At 49.1% G+C, this 26,279-nt stretch overlaps 4 protein-coding genes across 11 annotated transcripts; 2 read left to right on the forward strand and 2 right to left on the reverse strand.

The window, feature by feature from the left end:
- Positions 1-946: 946 nt before the first annotated feature.
- On the forward strand, positions 947-5,502 carry TUBA4A (tubulin alpha 4a). 2 transcript variants are annotated; one of them, XM_012802184.2, is made up of 4 exons: positions 947-1,125; positions 3,147-3,369; positions 4,065-4,213; positions 4,458-5,502. In XM_012802184.2, exons 2-4 carry the CDS (start codon positions 3,189-3,191, stop codon positions 5,427-5,429), a joined length of 1,302 nt encoding a protein of 433 aa, XP_012657638.1. In that variant the 5' UTR covers positions 947-1,125; positions 3,147-3,188; the 3' UTR covers positions 5,430-5,502. The 2 variants fall into 2 exon arrangements, with proteins under 2 accessions (XP_012657638.1, XP_003784977.1); XM_003784929.2 differs by lacking the exon at positions 947-1,125 and adding an exon at positions 1,186-1,354.
- A 1,403-nt stretch (positions 5,503-6,905) lies between these two features.
- On the reverse strand, positions 6,906-10,581 carry STK16 (serine/threonine kinase 16). 3 transcript variants are annotated; one of them, XM_012802185.2, is made up of 8 exons: positions 10,372-10,503; positions 9,966-10,155; positions 9,180-9,399; positions 8,813-8,946; positions 8,247-8,367; positions 8,024-8,119; positions 7,481-7,602; positions 6,906-7,369 (listed from the first exon to the last, which is right to left on the reverse strand). In XM_012802185.2, the coding sequence occupies exons 2-8, from the start codon at positions 10,049-10,051 to the stop codon at positions 7,231-7,233; spliced, it is 918 nt and encodes a 305-aa protein (XP_012657639.1). In that variant the 5' UTR covers positions 10,052-10,155; positions 10,372-10,503; the 3' UTR covers positions 6,906-7,230. The 3 variants fall into 3 exon arrangements, with proteins under 3 accessions (XP_012657639.1, XP_023366089.1, XP_023366088.1); XM_023510320.1 differs by lacking the exon at positions 10,372-10,503 and adding an exon at positions 10,514-10,581 and having other exon boundaries at positions 7,133-7,369; XM_023510321.1 differs by lacking the exon at positions 8,024-8,119.
- Positions 10,582-10,623: 42 nt separating this feature from the next.
- GLB1L (galactosidase beta 1 like) lies at positions 10,624-18,981 on the forward strand. The gene is made up of 17 exons (XM_003784927.3): positions 10,624-10,768; positions 12,300-12,426; positions 12,600-12,766; positions 13,018-13,168; positions 13,346-13,406; positions 15,222-15,316; positions 15,414-15,588; positions 15,677-15,735; positions 15,836-15,957; positions 16,057-16,097; positions 16,293-16,411; positions 16,813-16,887; positions 17,006-17,095; positions 17,208-17,321; positions 17,966-18,097; positions 18,192-18,407; positions 18,559-18,981. Exons 2-17 carry the CDS (start codon positions 12,358-12,360, stop codon positions 18,826-18,828), a joined length of 1,956 nt encoding a protein of 651 aa, XP_003784975.1. The 5' UTR covers positions 10,624-10,768; positions 12,300-12,357; the 3' UTR covers positions 18,829-18,981.
- Positions 18,914-26,165, reverse strand: ANKZF1 (ankyrin repeat and zinc finger domain containing 1). Of its 5 annotated transcripts, none has more exons than XM_012802181.2 (13): positions 25,608-26,165; positions 24,175-24,281; positions 23,846-23,948; positions 23,558-23,751; positions 23,034-23,146; positions 22,793-22,940; positions 22,284-22,512; positions 21,655-21,810; positions 20,222-20,708; positions 19,974-20,085; positions 19,685-19,852; positions 19,463-19,548; positions 18,914-19,250 (listed from the first exon to the last, which is right to left on the reverse strand). In XM_012802181.2, exons 1-13 carry the CDS (start codon positions 25,741-25,743, stop codon positions 19,130-19,132), a joined length of 2,160 nt encoding a protein of 719 aa, XP_012657635.1. In that variant the 5' UTR covers positions 25,744-26,165; the 3' UTR covers positions 18,914-19,129. The 5 variants fall into 5 exon arrangements, 4 of the variants coding, with proteins under 4 accessions (XP_012657635.1, XP_012657633.1, XP_012657634.1 ...); XR_002772094.1 differs by having other exon boundaries at positions 18,930-19,250; positions 20,241-20,708; positions 21,649-21,810; XM_012802179.2 differs by having other exon boundaries at positions 18,930-19,250; positions 19,450-19,548.
- Positions 26,166-26,279: the final 114 nt, after the last annotated feature.

Genomic DNA, 26,279 nt, shown 5'->3' on the forward strand with positions numbered 1-26,279 from the left:
AATAACTGCCAAAAAAGAAAAAAGGGACCAGCCTGGAAGAAAGAGTCCTTAAGGATGTGTTAACCAGCATCACACGGGGGCTTGATAAGTTTCTCCAGTGAAGGGGGGACAAGTAGAAAATGTAAGGCAAGTAAGGAAAAACAGAAGTAGCTCAAAAAGGCCTATTCTTGCAAGAAATGGGAAAGAACCCTAAAAAAGAAGGAATGGCTTCTGCTGAGGTCTGGGGCAGAACATTGAGGTCATTAAGATGCAGATCGCACAAGAAAAAAAAAAAGATGCAGATCGCAGATCCTGACCCCGGACTAGAGACAGAAAAGGATGGGAAAATCAAAATCAGTCATGATATCAGAATCTCGATTGTCTTTTCTCTTCAAAGTCAACATTCTGACACTTCACAACAACACTTCCAGGATGGAATCATTATCTCCTTTTCACCGATGAAATTGTCACAAACTCAGTGAGGTTAAGTCACTTGCCTAAGGTCACATGGGGTAGTCTAGATGCCAATTCAGATCCTGAGGGCTCCGGGTCCAACGCTCCCACAGTCCTGGCATCAGGAAAGCGGGCAGGCGGCCGCGGCTAGGGTTCACTAATAGTGACGGCACTGATGACGGGGCCACTGACAAGCGAGCGTCCGGCGAGTCGCAGCAGACTCTTGGGGTCGGCCCTGGCAGATAAGCTGCGGGGCTCATCTCTGCAGGAGAGTCTTAAGGGATCAGCACCCTGGGGCTCAAGTTGTGCAGCCTCGGGTCCTCAGCCGCCCACAGGCGTCGGCGAGGGCCTGCCGCCCCAGCGGGAGACCAGCAGGCGGCGTGCCGCTGGAAAGGGTTCCCTGGGGACGGGCCGGAGCGGCACTGCGGGCCAAAGAAGCCTCCCAGGAGGCGGGGCGGGGAAGGTACTGGCGAAGGTCAGTTGCAGCCCCCTCGTAAGGACGGCCTAGAGGGCACTCGGCCTAAATCAGGATACCTAGACGACTGGCGCCTCCATGACTCAGGTACAGATTGGACGCGCCCTGTTACGACATCCAGCGTGTCTGCTACGGACCTCAGGAGCCTAGAGTATCGTCTCAAAGCCAGGAACGAAGGGTTAAAGCTGGGGTCGCTACTCCGAACTCAAGCCCGACAGGTGAGGGACCCGGGAGCGGCAGGAGGCGGGGTCCCGGCCTGGCCCCACCCCTCGGGGGCCGCCTACCCTTCGGGGGCGTGGCTTCCTGGCCGCCCAGCCCCTAGTGAGCGAGTGGGCGCGCGAGGCCCGTCCCCGCCTATAAGAGCGGTGCGGCACTGCAGCTAGCGCAGTTCTCACTGAGACCCGTCACCCCGACTCAACGTGAGACGCACCGCCCGGACTCACCATGGTGAGTGCAGCCCCGCCGGGATCGTGCCTGTCCTGGAATTGCCCCTCTCTTTCGGGGAACTCTCCCTCCAGGGATCCCTGGGGACCTCTGCCGGGCCTTCCAGGTCTAGAGGAGGTGCAAGGTTTTGCATCTCCCTTCCGCAATCCCCTCCTGGTGACTTTGTCCGGGGCGTGTTGTCCACCTTCGGAGGCTGGGGATGGGCTGGAGTGGTGTAGGATTCTTCACCAGCAGAGAGGAGCCTCTAAGCGGTCCCTTCCTGCCTCGCCAAGCGTTTGAGTCCCGACCTCCTGAGGAGAGTCACGCGATCCCTCGCCCAGTCCTTTGGCAAACTAAGAAAGACCTGTCTGGGTGTCCCCCAGCCCTACTCCCCAGTCCCCGGAACTGACTGAGCACGTTCTGACCATAAGAAGGTGGAAGGGGGTCAGGATACTTGGTGCTGCATCCCCTTTTCCTCTGTTTATGCATCCCTTCTACCCATCCACCCCCCGCGAGTGACTCAGCACCCCGCTTCTGAGCCTAAAGGGGTGGCGGGAATGGGGTTCATCCTTGTGAGGCCAGCCGGCCCCTCTCCAGCTAGAGGGCGAGTGCGCGGACGGGCAGAGACAGCTGGCGCTGAGCTGCAGCGCGGGCCAGGGCCAGGCTGGGGGAGGGGAAAGAGGTGCGTTTGGTGGGGGGGTGGTGGTGGTAATGGTGGTATTTATAGCTCAGGAGCGGAGGCCGAAACCCAATCCCCGCTGTGGGCTGGGATGTAACTGGAAAGACTTCAGCAGGAGACCGGATGAAGGGCTGGGGTGCAGGATGGCTCTCACCCTGCCCAGGGCAAGGCGGGTTACCTCTGGGGCCTTGCCGCAGGTTCCACTTCCTTTTCTGAGTATTTGGAAACCGTCACCCGGCCATGTCGGTGTGGGAAGGGAGGCGCGCGCGGGCCCTGCGGGCTCTGGTGCTTCAAGGGTTAATTTCAGACTGGCAGGAACTGAGCCTAAGGCGGCTAGTGCCCTAGTACCCACCACTCTTATTGCCCGCCTCTGCCGTCTGCGCCTACCACATTACCGCTGCTATTTCCGTGCTCAGTGGATGAAGGTGGTGAAGACACCCAGGGTGTGGGGGTGGAAGTGGGGAGAGGAGCCAGATGGGATTGATCCTCCGGGCCAGATGGGATTTAAAGGTGAGGGAAGAGGGCATCCTCATGGTCAGTGTGGTCAGTTGATACCAGACTGGAAGGCTGAGACACCTTGCAACCCACAGGATGAAAGGGGGAAAGGGTTGTGTGAAATTCTAGCCGTTCCTCCTCAAAGCAAAGAATTAATCAAGTCGGGGCCTTTAAACTCTACTTGTAAACTCACAGCTGTGGGAAACCTTTCTTTTCTCAGTCTCTTGAGAAGCTGGGTTTATGGACAGTAGAGATCAGGAGCAGCTGAAAAGTTTCTTATCCTTAAGAGTCATTAAGTCATTAAATGCTTCAGTCTGTCTCTTATGCACTTGCCCTCTCTGTCCTCCGTGAGCTTTCTATGAATGTAGCAGAGTCATGTGAAGCCACAGCACTCACTTGACAAATTTCCTGAGAAATAGGCTAAGGGATTGGTTGCCCTCCTGGGTGCCTTCAGCTGGGGAGTCCTGTGCAGAGGAGCCTGGGCAGGCTGAGAGCCTCTCTTCTCATCTCTGCCCATCCCCAGTCTCCACTCTTGCCAGCTGAGTCATACCAGCTGGTAGGTGATAGGGTGGAAGAGAGGCTTGTGAGGTGAGGACTTGTGGATGTGAGGCTTACGCCATGTCTCCTTTCTTTATCCCTCAGCGTGAATGCATCTCAGTCCATGTGGGGCAGGCAGGTGTCCAGATGGGCAATGCCTGCTGGGAGCTCTACTGTCTGGAACATGGGATTCAGCCTGATGGGCAGATGCCCAGTGACAAAACCATTGGTGGAGGGGATGACTCCTTTACCACCTTCTTCTGTGAAACTGGTGCTGGAAAACATGTGCCCCGAGCAGTTTTTGTGGATTTGGAACCTACTGTAATTGGTGAGAAGAGGGGGCAAATATGAGGGGGCTAGAGAGTGACTCAAAGCTTTTCTCTGGAGAGAGGGTATTTATTTTATTTATTTATTTATTTATTTATTGGCTGGGGCTGGGTTTGAACCCACCACCTCCGGCATATGGGACCGGCGCCCTACTCTTTTGAGCCACAGGCGCCACCCTATTTATTTATTTTGAGATAGAAACTTACTACCTTGCCCTTGGTAGAGTGCTGTGGTGTCACAACTCACAGCAACCTCAAACTCTAGGGCTTAAGCAATCTCTTGCCTCAGCCTCCCAAGTAGCTGGGACTACAGAGGCCTGTCACAACGCCTGGCTGTTTTTGGGAGAGGGGGTTGTAGTTGCCATTGTTATTTGGTAGGCCTGGGCTGGGTTTGAACCTGCCAGCTCTGATGTATGTGGCTGGCACCCTAGCCACTGAGCTACAGGCACTGAGCCAGAGAGAGGGTGTTTAGACCTGGCTTTCCCCGCCCTGAAAACTCATAACCTGAAGAAAGCAAGCTGAGTTCAGGCTGGCCTAGGCAACAGGTCTGGCTTTCTCTCACACTCTGCTATCTCAGGCTGGCAGAAGGATGAGCTCTCCATATATCTGGCCACAGCTACCACCCTGGGGGAGTAAGGTCCCTTCTGAGCACAGCCTTGTGGTTTTTGCCCTAACAGTGTGGTTTATGCCCTTCTAGATGAGATCCGAAATGGCTCATACCGACAGCTTTTCCACCCAGAGCAGCTCATCACTGGGAAAGAGGATGCTGCTAACAACTATGCCCGTGGTCACTATACCATTGGCAAAGAGATCATTGACCCAGTACTGGACCGGATCCGCAAGCTGGTAAGAATTTGTCTTGGAAGGGAGGGAGCATTTGAGACTATGCTTATGATCACGAACATTTTTTTTCAGATCCATTTCAGGGGGTCAGCTCTAACGGTACATGTTTCAGTGTGTTGCTGCCATGGCATACTAATTAGTCTTTGCCCTGACCTGACTTCTGAGATATTTTAGGCTTTATGAAGCCAGATGATAAGAGTCCCTCAGGCCTCTCCCTAAATTGCTCCTTCCCTTTCTTGCCTTTCAGTCTGACCAGTGCACAGGACTGCAGGGATTCCTGGTGTTTCACAGCTTTGGAGGGGGCACTGGCTCTGGCTTTACCTCACTCCTCATGGAGAGGCTCTCTGTCGACTACGGCAAGAAATCCAAGTTAGAATTTTCCATCTACCCAGCCCCCCAGGTTTCTACAGCCGTGGTTGAGCCCTACAACTCCATCCTTACCACCCACACCACCCTGGAGCACTCAGACTGTGCCTTCATGGTGGACAATGAAGCTATTTATGACATCTGCCGCCGCAACCTGGATATCGAGCGCCCTACCTATACAAACCTCAACCGCCTCATCAGCCAGATTGTTTCCTCCATCACAGCATCCCTGCGCTTTGACGGGGCCCTCAACGTGGACCTGACAGAGTTCCAGACCAACTTGGTGCCCTACCCCCGTATCCACTTCCCCTTGGCCACCTACGCACCTGTCATCTCTGCAGAGAAGGCGTACCATGAGCAGCTGTCTGTGGCAGAGATCACCAATGCCTGCTTCGAGCCTGCCAACCAGATGGTGAAGTGTGACCCTCGGCACGGCAAGTACATGGCCTGTTGCCTGCTGTACCGTGGAGATGTGGTGCCCAAGGATGTCAATGCTGCCATTGCCGCCATCAAGACCAAGCGCAGCATTCAGTTTGTGGACTGGTGCCCCACAGGCTTCAAGGTTGGTATCAACTACCAGCCTCCCACTGTGGTGCCTGGGGGTGACCTGGCCAAGGTGCAGCGTGCCGTGTGCATGCTGAGCAATACAACCGCCATCGCCGAGGCCTGGGCCCGCCTGGACCACAAGTTCGACCTGATGTATGCCAAGAGGGCTTTTGTGCACTGGTATGTGGGTGAGGGCATGGAAGAAGGGGAGTTCTCTGAGGCCCGGGAGGATATGGCTGCCCTGGAGAAGGATTATGAGGAAGTGGGCATCGATTCCTATGAGGATGAGGATGAGGGAGAAGAATAAAACAGCTTCCTGGAGACTCTCCACTATGTTCATTGCAAAAGCCTTTCGAAATAAACAGTATCCTTGCACGATTTCTTGTCCTTTCTGTGAGTGCTTGAGCTTCTGCTGCCTTCTTTTTGCTGCTGCCCTCGCTGTTTGCTGCTCATGATCCTTTTCCCTTCCATGGCTAACAGTAAGACCTGCCAAGGGGCCCTTGCCAGGCCCACGAAGCACGGCTCCAGGACCTTGATGTAAGCTCACAGGGACTCCCAGGATAGGGAGGAAATGAGGACCAAATCCTGGACCTGTCTGTCCAACCTCCAACTATTGAAGAACATGAGTCCCTTCACATCTTTTCCAAGTAGAAGTTTAAGTCCAGTAGCTTCTATATTTAAGAATTGGACTACTACCCTGTTCTTCCTATTGCCTCTGCATTTACCAGCTCTGGAAGCAAAGCTTGGCCCAAGATCCTTTGTGCATTATGAGGGTTTGGAAATGGGGCTGGGCTGGCTCAGAGTTCCTGGGCGTGAAGCCACGTCATAAGCTTGGGGGATGGGAAGGAACAAGGGCGATCTCCTAGGTTGTTTGTGCCACTGTAACTCCCAGCAGCTTTGCATAGCTTCCTGTCTTGCTGCTTTGCTGGGGCTGGGGCTGTGCCATTAAAAGTCAGGTCATCTCCCTGTTTGTGCTTTCTTTCTGGCCTCTGCCTCTGTGTTAGCTGGTAGGAGCCTCCTGCTATGGCCCTGGGGAAAATTTCAACTTTGCTAATAGGCACCCCAGGACACATTCTGACGTCAGCATGTTGGGCAGGTATGGCTGAGGGAAGGAAGCCTCAATCTCAAGAGTAGGAGACATAGGAGATGCCAACCTTACCCTTGCCTACCGTCCCTGTGATTCAGGGACACAGTGCCCTTCCTTTGGGAACAGGTTTCAAGCCCAGCTATTGCAGGGCCTGTTTACTCAGCAGAGCAGGCAGGAAGTGGCAGCTGGATACTGCTACACCACACAGCCTCATTAATCATTAACCATCTACAAGCTAGCACCTCAGAGAGAAAGGGGCCAAGATGACTGCCACCTCCACTCCCCTTCCCCCCCCAGGCTGAGGATGGGAGACCTGTTATGTAGCTATCCTAAAACTTCAAGTGTCTCCACCCAGAAGCCCTTGCCTAGCAAACTGGTTGGGTTGCTTTGACTAAGCTACCCACCCCTGGGAGTGAAGGAATGAAAAAACTAGTTCAGGCTTTTAGGGGGCCCTGATTCTAGCCCTTGTCACAGTTAGAAGCCAACTCATGGCAGAGCAGCTTTAAGTTTTTGACTAGAACAAGCTCGAAGACGTGCCCACTGCCAACTAACTAGATCTATGGAAGGAATCAGCCGCTTCACGTGTAATGATGAAGTTACACCCCTGCCAACTATATCCCAGGCTGTTCCTTTGGAAATGGTAACCAGACTTCGGACCCCTTATACCTCTTCTCTCTAGAAACATTGAGGCTAAGATCCACACCAAACTGGTTTTGCTTTATTCTTTTGTTTATACATTCTCCTGCTCCTGAATTTGGAGGCAGAACATGATGTGAGCTCAGCAGTCCTGAGCCATGGACCATATTCTGTCAGTTTCTCTTTTCCCAACCCCTACCCCACCACTATTTAGTCAGGCTCTTTACTCAGCTGTCACTTTGGGGAGGTCAGAGAGCAAAGATTTCCCCACCCCCTGGTCCTATCAGAGAGCAGTCCTGGACAGAATGGATGGAGCTTCCAATGAGGATGGGTGCCTCTTTCCAAGGCATGAGAGGGCACTTTGTCAACGTGGCTTCTGGTTTGTTCAGATTTGGGTAGTGTGCTGGCCAGAAGCTGAGGGCTGCAATGCCTCCAATTGAGTGATGAGGAGAGGAATGTGAGGGCGCTGCTGGGGGTCCACAGTCATCATTGAGGCCAGCAGCTGCCGCACTGCTGAAGAATGCCTGTGAAGGGAGGTGGGAAAGGTGACTGGAAGACACTATCCCTCTTGCTGAGGTGCCAGCTCAGGTAATCCAGAGGAGTCTGAAATGTTTGGTGCCCTTCATATTGCTCACCTGGGGCTTTCCGGGATGCTGAGTTGGTTCTGCACAGCAAGGGCCACACTGTCACCCTTCTGGAATACCATGTCATAAGGGCCTTCTCCAAACATCATGGCATACAGCACACAGCCTAGGGACTAAGTATAACTTGTTTAATCCCTGGAAAGGAACCAATGGAGGTGACATTGTTCCCCTTCTGTGGTGAAAGGAGACTACATAAACTAAAAAGAATATGCCAACCTCAGCCACATGCCACCATCAGGGCCCAGAGAAACTTCCAGTAAGCTGAAGGCCTCTGCAGCCCTTGCTTTAGCCAAGGCCTTCAGCACTGACACTGAGCTGTACCCACCCTGTTCAGGGGAAGGGATTACACCACTTCCTGTGCAACAGAGTATGGTATCAGTGACAGTTCCCAGGAAGGAAGTCAAGGAAAATGGAGACATATTGTGGTTCCTGGGGTCCCATGCAACAGAAACCAAAGACCTACTTCTCTACTTCACAGTAGGTACAGAGCCACATACCTCTTCCCACCCAGATTTCCACCCACATACTCCTCACCCAGACATCAGTTCGCTCATCGATGACACAATGACTCTGCACAGAGAAGAGCTCTGGGGCTCGGTAGGAGATGGTGCATCGCTGGGCCGCCCAGTCCTGGAACAGTGGCCCCACAGCTCAAAAGTAGAGCACAAGCCACAGTCATGTGACCAGGTTGGGGCATGCACCAGAAGGGGTTTGGGGTGGAAAACAGGTGGGCAAAGAAACCCAGGGATTCTCTTACCTGCAGGGTCAGGGCCTGGCGAGAGCCCTCCACATGGATGCATGCTTGATTCATGGAACCCAAGTCCATTAAAATTGGCTGCCCCTCATCTCCAAGCAAGATATTGGTGGGCTTCAGGTCCCTGTAGGGAAGTGGAAATGACCCATGAGCATCCGGGTACAGGGAGGCTAAAACCCCAGGAAGCAAAATAATCACGCAGGCTTTTTTTTTTTTTTTGAGACAGAGACTCAAGCTGTCGCCCTGGGCAGAGTGCCATAGCATCACAGCTCACAGCAACCTCCAAGTCCTAGGCTTAAGCAATTCTCTTGCTTCAGCCTCCCAAGTAGCTAGGACTACAGGCACCCGCCACAGTGCCCGGCTATTTTTTGGTTGCAGTTGTCATTGTTATTTGGTAGGTCCAGGATGGATTTGAACCCCCCAGCTCTGATGTATGTGGCTGGCGCCTTAGCTGCTTGAGCTACAGGCGCCAAGCCCAGGCTGTTGCTTACGAGAACAGAGACCTCCAATTTTTCTTGGTGAGGCTTTTCCTTTCCACTGCAGCAAAAACACAGGGCCTTCTTACTGACCTGTGGGCATAACCCTTGGCATGAATGGCCTCAAGGCCCCTGCAGATACCCAGCAGCAGTTGAAGAATTTGGTCCTCAGTCAGGAAGTTGCCTTTGTCCTTCAGTCTTTCTATCTCATTCCATAGCGTACCTCTCTGCAATAAAAGTTTCCTCACAGTTGGAGATGTTTTTGGAGCCTCTGCTCCCTGAACCCAATCCCTTCCCTACATCGAAGCCTACCAACCTTTCACCACACACACCTCAAACCCAAATCTGAAGTGGCCAAACCCAGGACATGGCCTCTGCTTCCTAACAGGCTTGACTGCTCACATAGCCCTTGGTAGGTGGCTCTATTACAAATTCCTCCATAACCGGCAGTCTTTCTGACCTTGAAGAAAGGCAGCAGCAGCCAGGCCTCATGCTTAGTACCCCGCTCCCTCAGACAGTAAGCCACAAGGCGAAGGATGTTGGGGTGATGGAAGAGGCGATGCATGTCTGCTTCTCGCTGGGCCTCCTCCCGGTCCTGCTGCTCATGACACAGGATTCGCTTCAGGGCGTAGAAGTGTCCATCATGTAACCCCTCCACTAGGTCCACATAGCTGAACCCACTGTGGGCCAAAGGGGTCAGTGAAGGACCATGTCATCTCTCATACAGCATGGACCCAGAGGAATTCCCTGGGAGGGAGGTGCTGCTCCCCTTCAGTAGAAACCCTCCCAAGATGTAGCTCCAGGAGAAGTCAGAATATTATTATACTTTGAGCATCTCAACAGCAGGGATATAGAAATCTTTGCCGTCCTATGGTCATATTATAGTGCTCTGCATGTGACAGATGTTCAACAAATACAAAATGAGTAAGAGCCAATGTTTATCAAATGCTTATGAACCAGGCACTAGGTGAGACATTTTACATACATTATCTCATTTAATCCTCACAACTCCATTACTAAGACATGATAATCATCAGTATTAGGCAGATGAAAAAACAATTACTTATCAAGGTCACACAAGGTGGATTTAGGAGACCTGGCTCCAGAATCCACCTTCTTGGCTATCACACAGCTGTCAGGTGAGTTAGAGAATAGGGATAAAACCCTGTACCCCAAAAATGTGCAGACATCTGTCCTTCAATAACCATAACCCTAGGAACTGGTTAAAGGATTCCCCAACACTCACCCTTCCCCTAGTTTCTGGATGAAGAGGTAGCGCTTATTGTCAATGATGACAGTTCCCCGAGAGCAGACACACAGCGCGTGTCCCATAATGTCTCAGTCATCCTCCTCAAGGGTGGTCTGAAGGGGCCTAAGGGTTCATCCAGGGTGAGTGGTTTCTTCCAGGCGATAAGTTGGAGGCCCAGCGGATCATGCTGGAAGGAAAATAATGGCAAGGTCGCAAATCTGGCACAATCCACATGACCCCTGAAGTACCAAGGTGGGGAGCACAGGCCTAGGTCTCAGAACCTATATTCTCATCTAGAGAAAACTGGCATTGGCGAAGCCAGTTCCAACAAGGCTGGGGTCAGGTGCCTGAAAGCTCTGGACACGCAATGACTACCAGGCCGGTTCCTCCAATCCCCGCTCACCTTTAGGCAGTCCCCGCTCCTAAGACCAGAGGGCCCAAAGAGAGGGCACAGCTACAGAAGAGGTGCCGTCACCCCTTGCAGAGGCTACCCCTGGCCTCGGCGCGCAGAGCCCGAGGTCTCCCAGCCAGGACTCCCCACTGACCTGGCTCGGGAAGGAGCGAAGCGCTAGGGACCGGAAGTAATGGGTACATCATCAGTCCGCGCCGGCGTAACGGCCTGCGGTATCTTAGCAACCGCTGGGCGTCCGGACGATGTGGGGGTGGACGGGTCCCACCACCCGGGTAAGGGTTCCCTACTTGGCCTTCATTAGGGGTCAAGACGCAGGCACCTGCGCCAAAGGGGAGCAAAGCCGGGCTCGGCTCGAGGCCCCCAGGACTTCCATCTTCCAATGTCAGAGGTAGGAGGCCTCATTCCTCTGGCGCGCTGGGGCCAGAAAGCGGCTGACTACTGTCCACCCCAGGGGGTTCCAGGAAGGGGCGGGTGCTTACGGCCTGGACTCCTAGAGCTCTTATCCTGAACAATGTTTGAGGCTCTGACCTGTATCCCACTACCCCTAGTCTCAGTGATTAAGAATTCAGGGTCTTGGCTCGGCGCCTGTGGCTCAAGTGGCCAAGGCGCCAGCCACATACACCTAAGGCGGCGGGTTCGAATCCAGCCCAGGCCCGCCAAACAACAATGATGGCTGCAACCAAAAAATAGCCGGGCGTTGTGGTGGGCACCTGTGGTCCCAGATACTTGGGAGGTGAAGGCAGGAGACTAGCTTTAGCCCAGGAGTTGGAGGTTGCTGTGAGCTGTGATGCCACAGCACTCTACCCAGGGGGATGGCTTGAGGCTCTGTCTCAAAAAAAAAGAAAAAAGAGTTCAGGGTCTTGAACTCGATTGCTAGTTTCTAAATCAGGTCTTAATAGCCTTGCCTTCTAGCTGTGTGATCTCAGGCAAGTTACTTAATCTCTCTCAGCCTCACTTTTCATAGCTGTAAAGTATGTATAAGAGAATCTAAGGTTAAAATCCACTAACGGTGAAGCCAGACTGACTAGTTCAAATCCCAGCTCTGTGTAAGTAGTTGTGTGACCTTGGACAGGTTACTTAATGTTTCTGTCCTTCAGTTTCCTCATCTGTAAAATGGGAATAATTGTCTACTTCATGGAGTTATTTGAAGATTAAGTGAGATGTAAAGTCCTTAGCACAGTATCTAACACAATAGCCCTAAGTGTCAACAAACTGTAATAATAATAATTATTACCCTGACCCTCATACCCAGGCTTGGGACAGTGAAAGGCAGAATGTATGGAAATTCACAAATTTCCAAGCCTTGGCACCAAGCAGTTGTCTTTGACATCTCTTGCCTAGGCAAGGAGGGATAAGTTGGAAAAGGGTGCACTTCCAAAGAAGATGGAATGGCCAGGATGGGCTCTTTTGCGGAAAGAGGGTTCTCCCGGAAAAAGGTCCAGCTTTTAATCTAATTCCTCTTTCCACACTCCTAAACGCCATGATTTCCCCACTGTTTCTCTTGGTTCTGAACTTGGTTTTGCCCCTTAGTTCTACCATTTATCTAGATTTAGCCAGCTATGTGCCAGGCCCTGTGCTCAGGGTGAACAAGGCAGTCCCCACCCTCAGGGAGCACTGTCTAGTAAAGCAGTGCTTGTCAGTTATGGATGTGCTTAAGATCACCTGGGAATCTTGTTAAAATACAAATTCTGATTCTATAGGTCTGAGGTAGGATCTGAGATTCTGCATTTCTAACAAGCTCCCAGGTGACGCTGATGAAGCTGGTTCCTGAACTGCACTCTGAGTAGCAAGATGTATTGTAGAGGATTTTACAAACTAGTAGAGTAGCGGGTGGCTGCAGGCTGGAGACAAAGTTCAGGCTAACCGCCTGGCAACTTGAGGTGGTCTCCGCCCCCTTGTTCGCTGAAGTTCCCTCCCAGGAATCCAACACGTGATGGTCGGACCACGGTCTCAGACTAGAGGAGCCCCGTAAGCGCCATGGCTCCCAAGAAGCCGCCCTGCCTTCCCTTCTTGCTGCTGCCGCTCCTGGAATTGCTGCTTCCCCAGGTGAGATGAGAGGGTTGAACCGGTTGGCCGGGTAGCTGTAGGGTGGGATCAAATCCGGCAGATCAGAGGAACTCAGCAACAAAATCGGCAAGTCTTGTTCCATCATCTCTGCCCTTGGTAGACTCTGAACCTCACTCAGATTTCTGCTGAGCATCAAGTCTTTCCCTTTGTAGGCAGACACTCGGTCGTTCATAGTGGATCCGGATCATGACAGGTTCCTACTGGATGGGGCCCCGTTCCGCTATGTATCTGGCAGCCTGCACTACTTCCGGGTGCCGCGTGTGCTCTGGGCAGACCGGCTTTTGAAGATGCGATTGAGCGGTCTCAACGCTGTTCAGTTGTAAGAAGTGCTCGCAAGAGTAGTGGAGGAGGGTGGGATTCGCTTTTCCTAACACCCGCTTAGGAAGGGGGACGGGGAAGAAAGATTGACTCGGTTGGAAGAAGGGTTAGTGCTCCAGGATTCCTAGGCCAAGGGTGGGAAAGGGCAGGCTAGGACCTCCCAGACGTTTCCTGAAGATCCCCAAGGCCTGAGCCCTTAGGCTTTCCTAGCATCTCCCCACCTTGGGCCCTGTTAACGTCTTCCTTTCTCAGTTATGTGCCCTGGAACTACCATGAGCCAGAGCCTGGGGTCTTTAACTTTAATGGCAGCCGGGACCTCATTGCCTTTCTGAAGGAGGCAGCTATAGCGAACCTGTTGGTCATACTGAGACCAGGACCTTACATCTGTGCAGAGTGGGAGATGGTGAGTTAGCTGGGATAGAACCAAAGCTACCTATCTACAGTTCCTAGACTACTCTCATTTGCCCACATTCAAGGGCTATTTCCAGCACTATATACAGCTTCCTCCCTTCTTAGCCTCACCTACCCCCAAACAACAATACCTACTGTGCTTCCTTGCTGTCTGTTTGTTTTGTCTCAGGGTGGTCTCCCATCCTGGTTGCTTCGAAATCCTAACATTCATCTGAGAACCTCAGATCCAGGTGAGTTGAGACAAAAGATTTAACATAGAAAAAAGCAAACAACAAAACCATTTGGGTGCCAAAAGCAGACAAAACCATTCCCAACTTGTAGGTCATCATTCAAATATGTACTGTTAGGCTGGTGCCATGGCTCACACCTGTAATCTTAACACTCTGGGAGGCCAAGACAGATGAATTCTCTGAACTCAGGAGTTAGAGACCAGACTGAGCAAAAGCCAGACCCAGTCTCTATTAAAAATAGAAAAACTAGCAGGATGTTGGGGCGGGTGCCTGTAATCCCATCTGCTCAGAAGGCTGAGCCAAGAGGATCTCTTGAGCCCAGGAGTTTGAGGTTGCTGTGAGCTATGATGCCATGGCACTTTACCCAGGGTGACAGAGTGAGACAATGTCTCAAAAAACCTTATAAATAAGATTGTTGCAAAGTATAAAAAATATGCAAGAAAATAAACAAGGAGTTGAGAAAGTGAATAATAGAAAGGGCCCTTTAAGATAGGGTGGTCACAAAAGGCTTTTCTTTTTTTTTTTTTTTTAATTTCAGGTTGTTATGAGAGTTCAAACAACCAGGTCACAATATTTGAATTTGTTGGATACAGTACCTCTTGTAATTGTGCCCCATCCCCAAAAGGTGTGCCATATACTCCCACTTTGTGCCCTTTACATGGGAGCACACCAATCTCCCTCCTCTTCCCACCCTTCGTTCTCCCTTCCCCCGACTTGTATAGAATTAAGTTTTTCTCCTGAGTGGGTATATGTTAGATTATGTACTGGCTTCATAATAAAATTGAATATATTAGATACTTGTTTCTCCATTCTTGTGATACTTTACTAAGAAGAACGTGTTTCATCTCCATCCAGGTTAATACAAAAGATGAAAGTTACATCTTTTCTTAGAGCTGAATAGTACTCCATGGTATACATATACCACAACTTGTTAATTCATTCCTGAGTTGATGGGCATTTAGCTTGTTTCTACATCTTTGCAATTGTAAATTGAGCTGTGATAAACATTCTAGTATGAATGTCTTTATGATTAAATGATTTTTTTAATTCTGGGTAGATGCTTAGTGGATTATGGGTCAAATGAGAGGTCTAATTTGAGTTCTTTGAAGATTCTCCATACTACTGTATTAGTTTGCAGTCCTAAGTAAAGGCTTTTCTTGAAGGTTGAATTTAGGAGGGTTAAAAAGAAAAAAGAAAGAAAGAAAAAGGCTTTTCTGAGAAGGTAGTATTTCAGTTGACTTCTAGGGAAGAGAAAACACTGGGAATGTGAAGAGCGAGACAGGAACATTCCAGATAGAGAGAGCAGTATATTCGAAGGCCCCCAGAGATGGGAAAGAACATGGCATGATTGAGGAACTGAAAACGGAACAGCATGGCATCATATCAGTACTCAAAAGTTTCAGATTTTGGCACATTTCAGATTTCAGACTAGGAATACTCAACCTGTGTGATGATCTTTCAGTTGAAGATCATCTGCACTGTCAGTTACATCAGAAGACAGGTCAGACTTTCTTCATTTCTGTGACTTTTCCTTCCATAGCACTATCAGGTATGAGTTGATTATATAATTATAGGTCTGTGCTATGTGTTTAAGAAACACTACTTTAAAAATTTCCTGTTTTCAAATTTCATTGACATGCAAATATACAAATGCTTAGGGTTGAAACTGTCTTCTGACAAGATTTCTTTGGGGTGAGGACAGAAACTGCAGCCTAGAGTATAGGCAGCACTCAAGTCACTAGTAAGGATGCTAGGGGTGAGGGCTATGCTGGTGGTGGTGGTCCCTAATGTGCAAAGCGCTGCTCTTTCCTTTAGACTTCCTTGATGCAGTAGACTCATGGTTCAAAGTCTTGCTGCCCAAGATATATCCATGGCTCTACCACAATGGAGGCAACATCATTAGCATTCAGGTACAAGGAGGAGATTGGCTGGGGAAGGAGAAGGCAGTACAAGGGGTCCTTGACCTCTACCTCATAATTTGGCTCCATTTTTCCTTCTCCCTGGCAGGTGGAGAATGAATATGGTAGCTACAAGGCCTGCGACTTCAGCTACATGAGGCACCTGGCTGGGCTCTTCCGTGCCCTACTAGGAGATAAAATCTTGCTCTTTACCACAGATGGGCCTGAAGGACTCAAATGTGGCTCCCTCCAAGGAGTCTATACCACTATAGATTTTGGTCCAGGTCTTCTAAGCAAGGGTTGGGAGTGGAGTGGGAGGAAGAGACATGTCTTCTATGATATTTATCTTTTTCCTTTGCCTCCTTTGTGCAGCTGACAACATGACCAAAATCTTTACCCTGCTTCGGAAGTATGAACCTCATGGACCATTGGTGAGGGGCCAGAGAGGAGGGAAATCAAAGAAGAATCAGGGATGGGAATGTGTCCAGCTCAATTTCTCTCTCACTCATGGCTCCTTTCACTTCACTCTAGGTGAACTCTGAGTACTACACAGGCTGGTTAGATTACTGGGGCCAAAATCATTCTACCCGCTCTGTTCCAGCTGTAATCAGAGGATTAGAGAAAATGCTCAAGTTGGGAGCAAGTGTGAACATGTAATTGAAGATACTGGGGTCAAATCTGTAACTGGGAGTTGGGGATAAAAGCTAAGATTCAATGAGTAAGCTTTTATCTACACCCCACTTCCACTTCAGGTACATGTTCCATGGTGGCACCAACTTTGGATACTGGAATGGTGAGTCTAAATGGTCCCTGGGGAAGAAGCAGGGAGGAAACAAAGAATTAGAATCTAAGATGAATTAAAATGTCTAGAAGGTGAATGTGACTACCACTGCCCCCTCTGATGGCAAAATTCTTTGCATGAAGCTCTTTGCTTAGTGTCTTATCATCCAGAAGTTATGTTGAATTAATTACATTGGCTCAACCTCAGGTGCTGATGAGAAGGGACGCTTCCTTCCAATCACTACCAGCTATGACTATGATGCACCTATATCTGAAGCAGGGGACCCCACACCTAAGCTTTTTGCTCTTCGAAATATCATCAGCAAGGTGCCCTACCACTTTGTTAAACTCCAAAGGCTTTTATTAATTTGGTTGGGAGGAGAAGGTGGGGCCCAAATTCTAAAGGGATCCCATAAATTGGTGGTTGTTGACTGGCCTACAGAGCCCTCTGAGTATCCCATGGAAGCGTTTTCCACTCACTCATGGGACTATGTGGGGAAAAACACATGTGTATAAAATTACAGGTCTTCATGACCCCTTAGGCCCGTCCCTGGGGCCCAGGTTAAGAACCTGCTCTAGGGTCTTGGAATAGGTGTTGTATAAAATTACAGGTCTTCATGACCCCTTAGGCCCGTCCCTGGGGCCCAGGTTAAGAACCTGCTCTAGGGTCTTGGAATAGGTGTTGTTTCTCTGGTTTTCCTATGGCTCCTGAGAGAATTTGGGCTCAGTTCCAGGAAGTTCCCTTGGGACCTTTACCTCCCCCCAGCCCCAAGATGAATCTTGGACCTTTGACTCTACAGTTGGTAAGTTCCTCTCCATCTTTTCTCAGAGTAACCCTTTATTTTTCAAGTAGTCTGTCCTCTCCTATCCTCTATCCAGAAATCTTCCTCTCATTCTGATTCTTCCCCCCTATTCTAATAGGATGGGGATTTGCTGACTTTCCTAGACTTTCTATGCCCCCAAGGGCCCATCAGTTCAATCTTGCCAATGACCTTTGAGGCTGTCAAACAGGTAAGGCATAAACCCACATCTGATTGGGAAGGCAAACTCCCAGCTTTCTATCTTCTCCAGTGTTCTTGCTTATCTCTCAATTCATCTTAAGTACTCATTCTTCCACACCCAGGACCATGGCTTTATGTTGTATCGGACCTATTTGACCCATAGCGTTTTTGAACCAACTCCACTCTGGGTGCCAAATAATGGAGTCCATGACCGTGCCTATGTGATGGTGGATGGGGTGAGAATCTAATTCCCGGCTGTGAGCCCCAATTTCCTCCTTTCCCCACCACCCCTTAGTCTTAAAGTTTCCCATATTTACTCTTTCCCAACTGCCTGCTCACATATGCAGAGTGTCCAGGGATAAGCTGGGATGGGGTAGAGTTTGATTAAGGATAGAGTTCTAGAAAGGATGGCTAACCAATGAGTTACATTTTATTTGCCCACCAAATAAGTATCCTAATTTGGATTCCCATGCCTTCGCCACTCAGAGCTCATGTTGAACCCTTCTTTTCATAGATCCCATTTCTTCTTTTTTAAATGAATTCACTGTTTTATTATTTTATTGATTGATTGATTGATTTAGACAGAGCCTGTACCCATTGCCCAGGCTAGTGTGCTATAGCATCAGCCTAGATCACAGCAACCTCAAAACTCCTTGGTTCAAGTGATCCTCCTGTCTCAGCCTCCCAAATAGCTGAGACTACAGGCACCCACTGCAATGCCCAATTTTCCTATTTTTGGTAGAGACAGGGTCTTACCCTTGCTCAGGGTGGTTTCAGACTCCTGAGCTGAAGGGATCCTCCCATCTTGGCCTCTCAGAGTACTAGGATTATAGTTGTGAGCCAGCACACCTGGACCATAAATCCTATCACTTATCCACAGGTGTTCCAGGGTGTTTTGGAACGAAATATGAGACATAAAGTATTTTTGATGGGGAATCTAGGGGCCAGACTGGATATCTTGCTGGAGAACATGGGTAGGCTCAGTTTTGGGTCTAACAGCAGTGACTTCAAGGTGAGCTAACTTTGCCTAGTTGCATCCCAGGGCTTAGATATAGTTTGGCCATAGAGCTTAGTGAGTGATGCCTTTTCATTTCCCTTCTCTACAGGGCCTATTAGAACCACCTATTCTAGGGCAAACTATCCTTACCAGGTGGATGATGTTCCCTCTGAAAATTGATAACCTTGTAAAGTGGTGGTTTCCCCTCCAGTTGCCAAAAAGTTCACCACCTCAAACTCCTTCTGGCCCCACCTTCTACTCTACAAAGTTTCCGGTTTTAGGTCCTGTTGGGGACACATTTCTATATCTACCTGGATGGACCAAGGTATTGCTAATTGTGGTAGCTGGGGCTGGGGGTAGTGGCAGTGGAGAGGGGAAGCAGAAAGTATCCTCTGATTAGAAATTCAAAAGGGGATAATTTTACTCCCCTAGAAAGCTGATTCTTTCTTTTTCTGCTCTCCCCTCTCACCCCTCAGGGCCAAGTCTGGATCAATGGGTTTAACTTGGGCCGGTACTGGACAAAGCGGGGGCCACAACAGACCCTCTACGTGCCAAGACCCCTGCTGTTTCCTAGGGGAGGCCTCAACAAACTCACATTGCTAGAGCTAGAAAATGTGCCTCCGCAGCCCCAAATCCTATTTTTGGATAAGCCTATACTCAATAGCACCTTGCATAAGACATATGTCTATTACCTCTCAGCGGATACACCAAGTATCTCTGAACCAATGGAGTTAAGTGGGCACTAAAAGAAAGGTAACTCTTGGAGTGGGCAGGATCCCTTGGTGCTGGCCATGGTGACCATAAGGAACCAATGACCTGAATGCCTCTGAATAAGTATGAGTACAGATTCCTTGCCAAAGTTTATTGTGATTAAAGTTCCAGAGATAGTACCAGCTCCACACACCTCTGTGGCCCTGTCTTTTCCCCTGGTTCCTGAGTGTCCTGCACCCTAATACTCCCTGGTTTCATGGGAAAGAAGAAACCTAGGGTTGGTGTAAATATGCCCTCTCAGAGCCTAGAGTTGGCGCCAGGTGAAGCTGTAAGAGATCAGGACGAGGGCCTTCCTGCCCGGCGATGATCCTGAAGGCAACGTGTGGAGCAGAAAGAGAAGTCGAGGTAGTGAAAAGGAATGAGGCCTTGGAGGGATGCCCCACAACTCCAGCAGCGTCTGAACAATAGAAAGAAAAATAGCTGGACAGGTACCCCAGAAACATCCCAATCCAAGCTCTCCTCCAGACATTTCTGGTTTTACAAATGTTCCCAGAACATCTCAAATCCTCTCAATGACCTTTCTGAACACTATGTAGGTACTTATTATACTTGCTCAAAATGGCCCCTACAACACTGTAGTCCACCTACTCACTCACCCCCAGCCCATACCGAGCATTGAGAACTGTCGAGTCAGGGACTGGAGGGGAAGAGGCTCCCAACTGGGCAGCGAGTCGGTTCTCTGCAGCCAGAGCTCTCTGAGGGAAAAAGAAGTTGTATTAAGGATGAGGCCCCAGTGGTAAACAGGGTACCCAAGAAGTGGTAGCCACACACTGGGGAAGGGAGTAACCTCTAAGGAAGCATTGCTAAAGAAGAGAAAACCTCCAGCCTCACCTTTTCTCGGTCGCTGAGGGCCGCAAATCGCTGCTTTTCTTCTCGCTCGCGCTCCTCTCGCTCTCGCTGCTCTTGCAGCTGTTCCTCACGTCGCCGCCGGGCGGCCTTCTGCTCCCTTTTCCGCGTAGCCTGCCGTGCCTCCATTTCTAGTGTCAGTGGCCCTGGCACCTGGAGGATTTTTGGAAGATACATTACTACACAAGCTATCCTTGATAAAACTACCAGGAAATAGTAAGGATCCAGCCAGGATCTACAATGCTTTCCCACTCTGCTTCCTTTTCCAGCTGACCTGAGCTTTGTTATAATCATAGGCATCTGGATTCTTCTCCATGTATCTTCGGAATTCATTACGTGTTGATTTGTCAGCTGCAACAGTATAAGGTGGCCGGGCCCGGGAATCCCTGGGTGCAAAACCCCCCAAAATGGGTTCAGGTTGCCTGAATGTCACCCAACCAGACCAACAGAGTACTGTCAAGTAGCTAATATCAACTTCATCCTCCAAATTATCCTCTCTAAACCCAAAATGCCCTTACTTACTGCACAGTGGGGTCAGCACCTGCCTCGAGTAGCAGACGAACCACTGGGCCTCTTCCAGCTGCAGCTGCTGCATGCAGGAGAGTAAAGCCACCAGCACCCAATGGGGCACTGAGCAGAGACATAACTCCAGAGTCTACAGGGCCAGCAGCTAGTTGAAGCTTCAGTATTCCAATATCGCCAGCTCGGCAAGCCGCTAGAAGCACATCCCAGGGCTCTGGCTGACCAGGTGCCTTGGAGTCATCCAGTGAAGGGCCCAAGGGGGCTACAGCTGTCTGAGCTGACTGTGAGAAAGGCCCATCTTCTTCCAATTGCTGGGCAAGAGTCATATTCACCCCAGCCTCCTGGTCTTGACTTCTCTGCTTCTTATTCCTTCTTTTCCTCTTTCTCTTGGGCAACACCTCAAACTCACGAAGATCCAGGGTCCCCAGAGTCAACTCTACTACCTCCAACTCTACCTGGAAAGAATCCTCTCCCTCTGACTCCGAACCTAGGAAAAAAATCTGTTGTGAAATCTACTGAAGGAATAAGTAGAGGGTGGAAGTATTTGGGCTACCTCTGATGCCTAATAATTGTCTATAAAGAGATAATCTAGATCATCCTAAAATTAAATTAAGTGCTTTTATTTTGCCACCCAGTTAAAGTAGCACATCAACAGCTAAGTCCATTCTATCACATGCAGAAATGAGGCTCTCAGCACAGACAAGGACAGGCTAAGAAGGAGATACACAGAGGCACAAGTCCCTGGACTACGCATATGAGCAAGTAGGCTTAGAATGATACACAAAAGAGAAAAGCATGAAGTAGCCCTTAGCTCAAAGCCACAGCATCCGATAAAAGATAAACTATGAGAGATCCCTGAAACACATGGATCTACACCATGTTAGGATTCTTCTAAGTACTGAGGAAACATTCGTGAGCAAAAGAGATAATAGGAGGTCTGGAAAGATCACTAAACAATGTCTCAGAAATTGTTATAATACCCCCATTTTCTAAATAGACACTGTGTGTGAGTGTAATATAAGGACACATCTATAGACTGGGCTCAGTGTCTCATGCCTATAATCCTAGTATTCTAGGAGGATGAGGTGGGTGGATTTCCTGAGCTTGGAAGTTCAAGACCAGCCAGAGCAAGACCTCGTCTCTTAAAGAAAAAAAAAAAATAGCTGGGTGTTGTGGCAGGTGCCTATAGTTCCAGCTACTTGGGAGGCTGAGGCAAGAAAATCGCTTAAGCCCAAGAGTTTGAGGTTGCTTTAAGCTATGATGCCATGGTACTCTACCAAGGGCAACAAAATGAGACTCTGTCTCAAATTAAAAAAAAAAAAAGGACATCTATAAATAGGGAAATAGGTCGGTTATAAGAGTAGGGAATTTGCCACTGCAATTCTAGGACAGAAACCCAAATACATTTGACAGTTGCCAGATGGTACTCAAACCATGTTTCTGAGATTCTTCATTCTGTCCATGTGTCTCATTTTCATCAGTGGGGGGCTTTCTTCTTTCTCCCTTAGTAGTTTTCTTCCTCTCCTCTGTCACTGTCTTCCAGTGTTTCTGAGGTGAGTGCAACCTGACTGCTTCTCGAGGGTCTTCTCCTGCCATAAAACGAAAGATATTTCAGCTCGGCACCTGTGGCTCAAGCGGCTAAGGCGCCAGCCACATACACCTAAGGTGGCGGGTTCGAATCCCCAGCCCAGGCCCGCCAAACAACAATGATGGCTGCAACCAAAAAATGGCCAGGTGTTGTGGCGGGCGCCTGTAGTCCCAGCTACCTGGGAGGATAAGACAGGAGACTCGCTTGAGCCCAGGAGTTGGAGGTTGCTGTGAGCTGTGATGCCATGGCACTCTACCCAGGGGGATAGCTTGAGGCTCCAACTCAAAAAAAAAAAAAAAGATATTTCTCAAACATAGCTAAGGAGAAGCCAGCCCAGGTTTCTAGCAATGAACATGTAATTGGGCAGCAGTCCAAAAGCTGAAAAACCCTCTGAGTATACAAATGAAAACTGAAGCTTATGCTGGAGAGTATAGGGAGGTCTAAAGAATCTGAGGATCTGGTTCAAAGGCTTACCATGAATATGCAAGGTTGTCAGCTTTTGGAGCACACGCTGTAGCTCTTGGAAGGTGGGTCTGCGGGTGACAATGGGGATATCCCAAAGTCGGGGATCCCCCTTTTTCAGAGGTGCCCCATGGCCTCCAAAGAACAAGGACCGACCAGAGCGGGGAGCACGCAGCAGTATTGTCCCAGCATCCGCCAGCGCCTTAGCCCAGTCTGGCCCTGCCAATAGATCACGAACATCCTACAAGAGAGAGTACCTCAGTCCTGCATCACTTGCTATTTTTAAATTTCCAACCAAAAAGAGGCCTACAGATCATGTACAAGGAGTGGGAGGTAGAAGGTAACATAAAGGGAGAAAGAAAGAGGACTAAGACTCCTGGGATCCCTATTCTACTTGAGTCTATCCAGAAATAACAAAAATTGGAAGGTATAGGAGTCCTACTTGTAGTATTTAATGAGTTGAACTGAGAAGCAAAAAAGTGTGGATTATAGGACCACCAGATCTGGGAAGCCTAACTCACCTTATATAGTGTGACCTCATTGTAGCGCCTCAGATTTGCTCCAGCAGAATGTGGCACCCCACCTCGAGCATCTCGAAGTCCCTGCGCTGTGCCCCTCTTGGCCCGCACTGTATAGCGGTGAAAGGTTTTGTGTATCACCACTTCTCTTCTGTAGAAAGCACAGACTCAGTAATGGAGATCAGCTGGTGCTCCCAGGCTAATAGGTTCCACTGCATCCTTACCCCATACAGCACCCTCTTACCCTTGAAATACTGCACCAGCGAAGTGCCCGGCTGCAGCCATGAGCACTACGCAGTATCTGGGACCTCCACTTTGTAGGTTCTGTAGCAGCAGTTCTGCCTCTTGCAGGGGAACCTGGATGACAGAGAAGCAGCAGAAACATTCTATCAGTTGCATTCAATAAGAACAAGAAACCAATTGTTAGTGCTAAGTGCTTCATCTACATTAACACATTTAACACAACAACCTGAGACTTGTTTCCATCTGGTAAATAAAAGAAATTTGGGGCTTGGTGAGGTTGTCAAGATGAAGTGATAGAACCACAATTCAAACTGAGATTGATCTATTTCTAAATTTAATTCTATTACACTTTATTTCCAAGATACAGGCCAGTTTCAATCTAAGACTATTGTCAAGTATGATACCCATACTCAACAGGAAGAAAAGAAAGTAGTGAGAAATGGACTGGACTAAGAGGAAATCTAAGCTTCCTCTTAGATTGTACAAAAGGCTAGGGTTGACCACACATTCTGTACCATCACTTGCCTGGTGAGGGCCTAGGACACAACGGTAGACGTAAAGAAACTGGCCCTGGGCATTTTGGAAAAGAACCTGATGAGGGTAGAAGCCTTGGGATCGGTAAGGCTTCTCAAATTCAGGCCTTTCCTCATCCAGTGTCTGCAAGTCCTCTTCACTGGCCGAGTCTGAGTCTTCTGAACCTGAGATGCTGGAAAGATCACCTGAAGGCAAAAGGAGATACACATCTTTGATCTTTCTTCAAACTACTAAACTAGGTAGGGCCTTCTGCCCCCATGTCCTCCCATCAGTTATCACCTGTGGAGCTCTGCTTTTCAAAATCCAGGGCAGACAAAAGAGGCTTGTCCTTGAGACGTTGCTTTAGGTTAAACCGATGCCAGTCAAGCTTATAATGTTCCCTCTGGTACAAAGAGAAAAAAGGAAGCAGAAGGTGGATATATGCCCCATTCTGCCCTTGCATACTAACCAAGACAAATAATAGAAATCCAAGAAGTATGACCACATAACACTAACTGCATCAGTCAAAGCATGGACCTTTATTAATTTAAGACTTTAAATGCCTATCTCTCCCCACTGATCATTACACTTTTGTTTCTAACATCTACCTCTGTACCCTAGCTTTTTACCTGTTCCTGGTGGTTCTGGAAGATCTGGTCACAGGATGAACAAAATAACTTCTCTGAAATATCCACATGACCTTTTAGTAGTTTTCTTTCTGGGCTTTCCCTCTCCCCTGAACGTAAATAAGGAAAGAGTAATTGGAAATAGAAAGGGAACCTAAATTCATAGTGCCTGGAATTATAATCAGTGTCTGATATGCAAGGCAGAGGAGGATACAAAAGAGATGGCATAACCTTTCCTTCAAAGAATTTACAATCTAATAATCACAAAATAAATGATATAGCAATCACTTTATGCAGTAAAAATGCTCCTGAAAAGATATATGTAAAATGAATATAAATATTGTATTTAACCAAAGAGCTTGTTTAGCAGAATCCTATAGAAAATAATATTTGGTAAATTTAAAATATTTAACTCTAGAGCTGGGAGTGGTGGTTCACTCCTGTAAGCCTAGGACTCTGGGAGGCCAAGGCGAGTGGATTGCCCTGAGCTCACAATTCTAGACCAGCCTGAGCCTGAGACCCCATTTCAAAAAAATAGCTGGGCATTGTGGCAGGTGCCTGTAATCCCAGCTACTCAGGAGGCTGAGGCAAGAGGATCACTTAAGCCCAAGAGTTTGAGGTTGCTGTAAACTATAATGCTCACAGCACTCTACCCAGGGTGGGTGACAGCTTGAGACTCTGTCTCAAAAAAAAAAAAAAAAAAATTAACTCTACAAAACTACTTTCCAGACACATTTTTTTCAGTTTACATTTCCAATAACAGTGTGCTGTTTGTCTGAAGAGAAGTGCAAGAAAACACATAGCCAAAGCCAAACACCAACACATAGCCAAAACCAAACACCAATAATAAACTTCTTTATATTCAACAAAAAGGAATGATTTGATGGGAATCCAGTTAAATTTAGACTACATCTAGGAATTCTGAAAATGTACCTAGGAATTCTGAAGTGTTTTTTTCTTTGTTTGTTTTTTCAGAGACAGAGTCTCACTTTATTGCCCTCGGTAGAGTACCACACCGTCACAGCTCACAGCAACCTCTGACTCCTGGGCTTAGGCGATTCTCTTGCCTCAGCCTCCTGAGTAGCTGGGACTACAGGAGCCTGCCACAATGCCCAGCTATTTTTTTGTTGCAGTTTGGCCGAGGCCAGGTTCGAACCCTCCACCTTCGGTATATGGGGCCGGCACTCTACCCATTGAGCCACAGGAGCCGCCCTTAAGTGTTTTTGAAGGCAGTGGTGTCAACATGAGGAAGTTAAAGACTTGTTTGGAAACAACTGAGGGGCTTTGCTGGGAGCTACCCAGAAATTAAGCGTATTTAAAACAGATTTTATCCAACATAAAGATTAGTCAACGCGAGCTTCTAAACTGGAGGAGCAATAAGCTCCTAAGAGCTTTGTAACGTTGCCCATGGCTCCAGCCCCAATCTTCCCGGGTACCTGGACAGGAAGTACGCAGAGCCCGGGCAAAAGCCTCCTCAGGCGCAGGGCTCACCAGACTCAGGCCCCGAAAGACTGGAGCATCCGCACTGAGGTCAAACAGAGAGACCGACGAAAGAGCTGGAGCTGGAGACATGGCTGAGCAGAAGTTACTTAAAAGCAGCTCCTGAAGCAGAAGGGTTTAAGAAACAGAGCTCCCCAAAGCAAGATGCTACAGCTGCGTTTCCTGTCCGCTAGAGTTGGTCTCCACCATGCCGCAGGGCACCTCGGCTCTCAACTTGCGGTCAAGAGTCAGCTGTGGGATAAATACCTGACCCAGTCCACTTTCTCTAGGCCCAGTCTAGGCTGACTTGGGGGACGTCCGAGTCCCAAATCGAGATCAACAGAATTTAAATCACTGAGATTGCCTAATCGTCTCCTCTTCGTTACCCAAGCGACAAGCAAAGGCTGAACCGCGTCAACTCGCCCCCGCCCTCAGAAGCTGAACCAAACGTCCCAAGAACCGAGCTGCACGCACGTCTTCAGTTCCAAGGCCGGATTTCTGCAACACCACAACAATCCCCGTCACTACGGAGCAGCAAAGAGGACAACCGGCAGCGCCTGCACCTGAGCCCCGCCCCACGTAGAGCGCCCTATTGGTCCTCTGACTGCCCAAGACCCGCCTCAAGCCTT

This window comes from Otolemur garnettii, unplaced genomic scaffold, assembly GCF_000181295.1.
Source record: "Otolemur garnettii isolate 467f Iridium unplaced genomic scaffold, OtoGar3 scaffold00013, whole genome shotgun sequence".
Classification (NCBI taxonomy): Eukaryota; Metazoa; Chordata; class Mammalia; order Primates; family Galagidae; genus Otolemur; species Otolemur garnettii.